Source organism: Hyaena hyaena, unplaced genomic scaffold (assembly GCF_003009895.1).
Source record: "Hyaena hyaena isolate Hyena2069 unplaced genomic scaffold, ASM300989v1 scaffold_466, whole genome shotgun sequence".
NCBI lineage: Eukaryota > Metazoa > Chordata > Mammalia > Carnivora > Hyaenidae > Hyaena > Hyaena hyaena.
Window position 1 is genome coordinate 136,810 of NW_024081099.1, and position 7,829 is coordinate 144,638.

The 7,829-nt window shown below is 36.4% G+C and overlaps 1 protein-coding gene across 1 annotated transcript in view; it reads left to right on the forward strand.

The window, feature by feature from the left end:
- The window catches only part of LOC120246339 (bifunctional heparan sulfate N-deacetylase/N-sulfotransferase 3-like), a 132,483-nt gene extending 125,401 nt beyond the window's left edge, over positions 1–7,082 (forward strand). Inside the window, 3 exon segments of the mRNA XM_039253807.1 lie at positions 1,693–1,795; positions 6,925–6,994; positions 6,997–7,082. Coding sequence (XP_039109738.1) covers positions 1,693–1,795; positions 6,925–6,994; positions 6,997–7,082 — 259 coding nt within the window.
- Positions 7,083–7,829: the final 747 nt, after the last annotated feature.

The following is a 7,829-nucleotide window of genomic DNA, read 5'->3' on the forward strand; positions in this document are numbered from 1 at the left end:
AGAGGGAGATACAGAATCTGAAACAGGCTCCAGACTCTGAGCTGGCTATCAGCACAGAGCATTTTGTGGGGCTTGAACCCATGAACGGCAAGATCATGACCTGAGCCGAAGTCCGACGCTCAACCGACTGAGCCACCCAGGTGCCCCTCTACCAATTTTTGTTGGTGTTATCTTTTCTGTTGAGTTGAATTATATATTCTGATACAAATTCTTTATTAGCCCTATGTTTTACAAATACCTTTGCCCAATCCATGGCTTCTCTTTAAGTTTCTTAAGTGTTTTAGAAAAGCAAAGTGATGTATTCAAAGTTATCATTATTCTTCTCTTAGCATTCATCCTATGAAATCTTTGCCTAAATCAAGGTTACAAAGATTTTCTTAAAAAAAAAAAAAGATTTTCTATGTGTATGTGTGTGTGTGTTTTTTAATGTTTGTTTATTTTTGAGAGACAGAGTGTGAGCAAGAGAAGGGCAGAGAGAGAGGGAGACACAGAATCTGAAGTAGGCTCCAGACTCTGAGCTGTCAGAACAGGGCCTGATGCAGGCTCAAACTTACAAACCCTGAGATCATGACCTGAGCCAAAGTCAGACACTTAAACTGAGCCATCCAGGTACCCCTCTATATGTTTTCTTTCTATGTTTACTTTCAGAGTTTTTATAGTTTTACCTCTTAAGTTTAGATCTATGATTGACTTCAAGTTAATTTTTTTATACAGTGTAAGTAAGAGTCAATATTCGTATTTCCCACATCGGTACCACTTTTGCCAGATTAATTCATTTAAAACACTGTTCTTTCCCATCAAATTTACTTGGTACCTATTTTTGAAAATCAGTTGATTGTAGATGTATTGGTCTATTTCTTAACTTTATTTTGTTTCAAGCATTGCATAGGGCTCCATGATGACAGTGTGGAGCCTGCTTGGGATTCTCTCTCTCTCTCTCTCTCTCTCTCTCTCTCCCCCTCTTTCTCTGACCACCCCCATGCTCTCTCTTTCTCAAAATAAATAAACTTAAAAAAATTTTGGTAAAATAAAATGTAAGTTTAATATGTTAACTAACTGGAATTAAAATAAAATGGTAAAAAGTATAATAAAAACAATAAATAAATATAAATTAAACATTATACTATTATTTTGGTTATAATTATGCCATGAAAATCCACATTTACTGTTACTTTTACTTTAATACAGAGCTCATACCAAAATAAAAAAGTGCTCTGGAAGAAAATTAAATGGATTATAATTAGATAAGGCTAAAATGAGGCACTCCATAGCACACCAGAACCCTTTCTCTTCTATTAGTCTGCAGTTGTATGGTACAAGTACTATGTAAATCCATAAATATGGATGAAACCTGACTTATCATTTCTAAATCCTACAGAGAAGAACTGAGTTGAAATTTATAAAAGTTTTTCCTTCCAGATGAAGAAGGTAGGCTATTAATTTCTATTAATAGGAGACCTTCTGCTGACAATTTTTCTATTAGGAATCTGGCAAACTCACAAATATGACAGATGGACTCAGAATTTAGAAGTATGCCAAAAGACATTATGCAAAATGACTTCGTCAAAAAATATGCCAGTTTCTCTGGTTATAGATTAAGATCCAAAAATATATTCATGTTTTTGGTCATTATGTCTTAGAAATTACTTGCAAAATACTTTTTTTGTGCTTTGTATATTGAATTTTTCTTAGGTTTGATTCGCATAAAGGTTTCTGGTGTCAGTTATTGGAAGAAGGCAAAACAAAATGTCTTGGAAAAAGCAAAGGAAGGAAATACCCTCCAATGGATCCTGATGTAAGTACAGAGCTTACAAATACAAACTAAATAAGCAAACTAATAAGTAGTATGTATTTTCTTATAAAAGTGGTTAAAATCAAAATGTACCCCTTCTAAACACTAAAAGGGATATTTGGATTTCAATGTATCCAGGTTGCTTGTTTTGATTTTTCCAGTGATATATTACCTATCATGCAAGAATAAAAGAAAACAACAGAATTTTCTATTTTTAAGCAGAACAAAGAAGGTAACATCTCAAGACAAAAAGAATGATACATTCACAAGAATTTTAGCACTAAAAATGTTAACTGAAACCAAGACAGGAAATACATCAACTGGAAATCGAAAATAGGACCAAAAGATTTCTATTTTTTTCCCACTAAGTTAATCTATAGTTGTAAGTGTGGCCTGAATAATATTTCTTTGATAGTTTTCTTTGGTTGATTTTAAAATTTACCTTCAGAGTACTATGAGAAAAATCCTTACATGTTAATAGAAACTAAAAGGCAATTTCTATGATATTTTCAAGAATGTAATATAAAATATATCATTTTCATTTATGTCAAAGCTATTTATTATATTTATTAAAACTAAAATGTTTAAAAGACACTGTGGAACATCTTTCTTATCATTTTATTTTACTCCTATCAAACACAGACATAGTGAGACATAATATTAGATTTTGTGGTAAAGAAAGATAAGAAAAACCAAAGTTTTAGGATACCAGTACTTCTATATCTCTCAGAAAGACTTCTGTAATAAATTCTGAGTTGTTTTAAGTCAGACATTTCTAACACCAAATGTGTGCAGTTTCATACCAAGCAATAATGCAAATTTCTGCAGATACAACTAAGTACCCTACAATATAACTCAATTGTGCTACTAACTACCCCAGGTTAGTGTAGACTCCACAGGTAAAGGGCCTACTACCACAAGACTGCCCTCTCTTCAGACTCCAATAGCAAGTAATGGGTTTCTAGGTTACTAACTTCTGTCTAAAGTGGCCACAAATCAAAGGCTCTCATGACCCCTTCCTCAGGTTTTATAATTTGCTATAACCATTCACAGAAGGCAGGAAAACACTTTACTTTCTATTCTTAAAAAGGATACAAATGAATAGCCAGATGAAGAGGTACATAGAACAAGGTCCAGAAGTGTCATAAGCACAGGAGCTTCTGTATCTGTGGAGTTTGGGGTGTGCCACTCTCCGAGCACATGGGTGCATTTACCAGTCCTGACATTCTCGAGTCCTTCATGGAAGGTTCTTTATGGAGTTGCCATTTATGGAGGCATGATTGATTAAATCACTGGCTGTTAGTAATCAACTCGATCCCCAGTCCCATTTCCTTATTTGGAGGTCAGATGGGAGGGTTGAGTTCCAAACCTCGAAGCATGTATTTGGTTCCTCTAGCAACCAGCCCCCATCAGAAGTGATGTAGGATCCACCAAGAGCCAACTCATTAGCATAAACTCTGGTATGGCTTAAAAGGGCTTATTATGAATAACAAAAGACACTCCTCTCACCCCTATTACTCAGGAAATTGCAGGGATTTTTTAGGCATCTGTGCCAGGAACCAGAGATAGAAACCAAATACATATATTTCTTATTATATCACAGTATCATGTATATGCTGAGTTTATTTGAAGGAGTAGAGTGGTTGATTTTATGCACAGTGACCTGAGGGAAGGGAAGAGTAAAGGAGCCTTCACGGAGACCATAGAAACACAAATCTATAGAATGGATGAGAGTAGGCAGTACTGTCACCACATTGCTTGCTTCTGTTCCTATTACAGAAAAATGTCAGTATCCAACTGTCACCAAAACATCATAGAATACATTTAATACAGGTAAATTAAGAAAGTTTATGGCCTACTTCTATTTGTACTTGCTTTTTGAAAATACAGTATAGAAAAAGAATAAAAACTGACATTCTAAATTAATACTACCAAATCTATTCTCTCTCCAAATCAAGATCATGTAATAGATTGTTTAATAATAGCAAATGAAATACCTGATCTTGAATATATTATGTGATTCCTTCTTTTTATTATGTTTTTATATGATGAAAGTATATATTATAATTTCCTCTTATTACATTATTCTACATGAGTTTGCATGAAGTAGTCAGATTATATTGACATACGTTAGCATATCTCCTATCTGTGATTTTACCATCTAAAATATCCCCCTTCTGAATGACTGTCAGATAACAATGTGTGTTCAATAAGTCTTGTAGATGACAAAGTTCTGTTCTAGTAACTTTTGGCCTGAACATATTAGACTCTAAAAAAGAACATATTGTATGTTGCAAATCTCATATCATTTATCTTGTCATAATGAAGGAGCAGAGCAACAAGAGGAAAGAGTTCTTGATTAAGGTAACAGGATTAGGGGACACACATATGCACATAATAGGAAACAGGATGAGGGTTGTCTACATAGGCAGCACTGACAGACGCAGCCAGATTTGAAAATAATGCCCAAAAGGCCAATAAATTGAAGTAAGGTTGAGATAATCCTCACTGTTGGAGTTTCAGTCCAAACTCCCAAGGGATGAAGAGTAGAAAACTGGATTCTAGAAGAGTTAGTTCCAGAGTTAGTTAAGATGATGGACAATCACTTACCATGTGCAAATTTTAGGGAGCAAGCTGGAAGGAGCTGGGTAGCCCCAGGATGCTATTGTTCCAAGCAAGACTTCAGTCAAAGAGAAATAGCACAAAGTGATCCATTAAGAGAGAACACAATGGGGAAGTTCAGAAACTCAGACTCTAAATAAAGACCTAGGGCCCATCCCTAGATTCCAGGTCTGGCTGGCAGCAAAGGAGGCAAAGAATGATCAGATTCCCAGATGTAGATATCTGGGAAATATAATTTATCTCTACCTTTTTCTTTTATTTTTTTTTCTTCTTTTAAGTTTATTTATTTTAACAGAAAAAGCATGAGTGGGGGAGGGGCACAAAGAGAGAAGTAGAGAGAAAGGTATAGAGAATCCCAAGCAGGCTCCACACTGTCAGTGCAGAGTGGGGCTTTATGGTTCCACACAAGGGCCTTGATCTCATGGACATGAGATCATGACTTGAACCAAGATTCAGAGTCAGACACTTAGCCAACTGAGCCTCTATCTCTACCTTTTTCTTTTGCCTGAGTATTCCAGCTGACTTTTGGTGGTTTTAGAGCTAATGCCTGAGGAAAACCAAACACAGAAATGAGACAGAATAAGGGGTACCTGGGTGGCTCAGTCAGTTAAGCATCTGACTTTGGCTCAGGTCATGATCTCATGGTTTGTGAGTTGGAGCCCCACGTCGGTTTCTGTGCTCACAGCTCAGAGCCTGCAGCCTGCTTCAGATTCCGTGTATCCCTGTAGCCTGCTTCAGATTCTGTGTCTCCCTCTCTCCTGCTCCTCCCTTGCTCATGCTCTGTCTGTCTCTCTCTCTCAAAAATAAACATTAAAAAAAAAAAAAAAGGAAAGAAATGAGACCGAGTAACACTTAAATCACACAATGGTTTGGATTCTCCTTTGATCATAGTAATAGTTAGAATATAGCACAAATATTCTATTTAATTCCAATGAGCATGATTCCTACAAAAATCACTGTTACTTTGAAATTATCAATACAAAATGTGACTTTTTCTATAGCATTTAAAATGGAGTACCAGATATGACATTTAAAAGATGGCAGAAGAATTAAATAAAAACTTCTTAAAGGTTCGACTCAACCAAAACTCAGAATAGTACAAAGCAAGGGGTACAGATAGAGGTGCAGAAATTCCCCCTTTACAACATTCCTAACAATAGCAATCCGACCTGTTTATGAACCCCGTTAAATGCCACTCACAGTACAACCCTTTCCATTTTTGACATTTTCAATTACTAAAATATTTTTTCTTTGTTGAAGTGAAAATCTGTCCCTCACTAAGTCAAGATAGTTTACAGGGCATTCTTTTTCTTCCTTAGGTCAACTCATACAAATACAGTAGGTTAGAAGTTAACCTGGTTTACCAACTGCATTTTTTTTTTTGAGAGAGAGCATGCAGGAAAGGGACAGAGGGAGAGGGGCATAGGGAGAGAGAGAGATCTTAAGAAGGCTCTGCCCCTTAGCACAGAGCCTGACGTGGGGTTTGGTTTCATGCCTCATGACGTGAGATCATGACCTGAGCCGAAATTAAGAGTTGGTCACTTAACAGACTGAGCCACCCAGGTTCCCCTACCTACTGCATTTTTAAGTCAACCACAATTCTATTTTTAGCAGTATGCCTTTATATGCATTAAAAAGTATTTTTAAGAAAATATTATGGGGGTGCCTGGGTGGATCAGTTGGTTAGGTGACCAGCTCTTGATTTTGGCTCAGATCATGATCTCATGGTTCATGAGTTCAAGCTCTGTGGTGGGCTCTGTGCCAACAGCGTGTAGCCTGCTTGGGGTTTTTGCCCTCTCTCTCTCTCTTTGTCCCTCCCCCCTCTTGCTCTTTCTCTCTCTCTCTCTCAAGATAAATAAACATTAAAAAAAAAAAAGAAACTATTATGTAGCTTCCAAATCTAAATGCAAATTAATGAATACAAAGGAGTATTTTATATTATGGATGTACCAAACTAACATTCTCTGAAGCTAGGATGATTTTAATAGAGCATAATATCAAAAAACCCAATCGGTTGTTACAGCTAATTTTCTAGCAATGCGATTGAGTTAAGATTTAATTCCACACAAATAAACCACCTGTTTAATACAAAAGCTTTTTCCCTAGTAAAAACAGTGGCTGTATGGGACACTTGAGTGGCTCAGCCTGTTGAGTTTCGGAGTTCAGCTCAGGTCACGATCTCACAGTTGGTGAGTTCAAGCCCCACTTTGGGCTCTCTGCTGTCAGCACAGAGCCCACTTCAGATCCTCTGTCCCTCCCCCCCCCGCCCTTCCCCCACTCACACTCTCTTAAAAATGAATAAACATTTTAAAAATATATATACATGTATGTAGAATGCCTAGTTTGAAGAAGAGAGTCACTGTGTTTATGTTGTCCTAAATAAATAGCCCACATGCTTACTACAAATTTCAACCCAAGTATGGTATCTTGATGCAGATTTAAACATCATGAACATGTATGAAGTATACTTTAATCAACAAAGTGAAATGTACTATTATGTCCCACCTCAGAGCAGAGCATTTCTATCAAGCTACTACAGAGATCACAACGTGGAACTCTCAAAGCTACTACACAGACTCGGGCAGCCTTTGCCATCGTGGCTGAGACAGGAGCTGCAGAAAGTGAGATAGCACTGAGAGAACTCCTTGAGAATCCATCTTCCATGTAACATTCACCTTTCCCAAAGCTTCCAGAAGCTACCAAAAGGCTGTTTAAAAATATACCTCTTCAAATGAGAAAAAAGAACAAAGTTCCTTCCATGTGCTGGCATGTGGATGATTGGGGGGGAAAAAAGGAAAAGAAAAAATATCTGTTATGAGCCTTGAGGCCTATGGCCTTTCTCTTAATCCATATCTGAGCCTGTGGGATTATTGTAGACTACTGTGCACACGTGTGGAAGTCAACTGCAACCAATATAAGTATCAAACACAAATGCAGAATTGTTCCATTTCATAGTAATATTTACTCTTTTATATATCAACTAAGATTGTGTCTCTGTAGATTTTTAGACCACTGTTTGCCTGTATGATGTTTTCTTAATCTTTGATTCTATAAAGTGTCCTACAAAACAAGAAGCAAAAGAACCATCACAATGTAGCATAAAATGCCAAAGGCATAATACCCATGAAAAATGCTTGCCAAGATATAAATCCACTGAATATTTAGAAAGAATTGTAAATGACAATATGTGCTAGATCAGAGTGGAAAGGTTATATATGAGGTTTATGTGCATCAAAATAAAAAGATAAGCGCTATAGCAGAAAAAAGGTGATTTTTCACATATATACTCTAGTGCATTTATGTAAAAATTAATGACTCCTCTGTCATGATGTAATTGTTATACTGAGATTCATTGTAAAACCATTGAAAGGTGTATGGGAACACACTGACTATACCAAAACAGTAAATAATGATG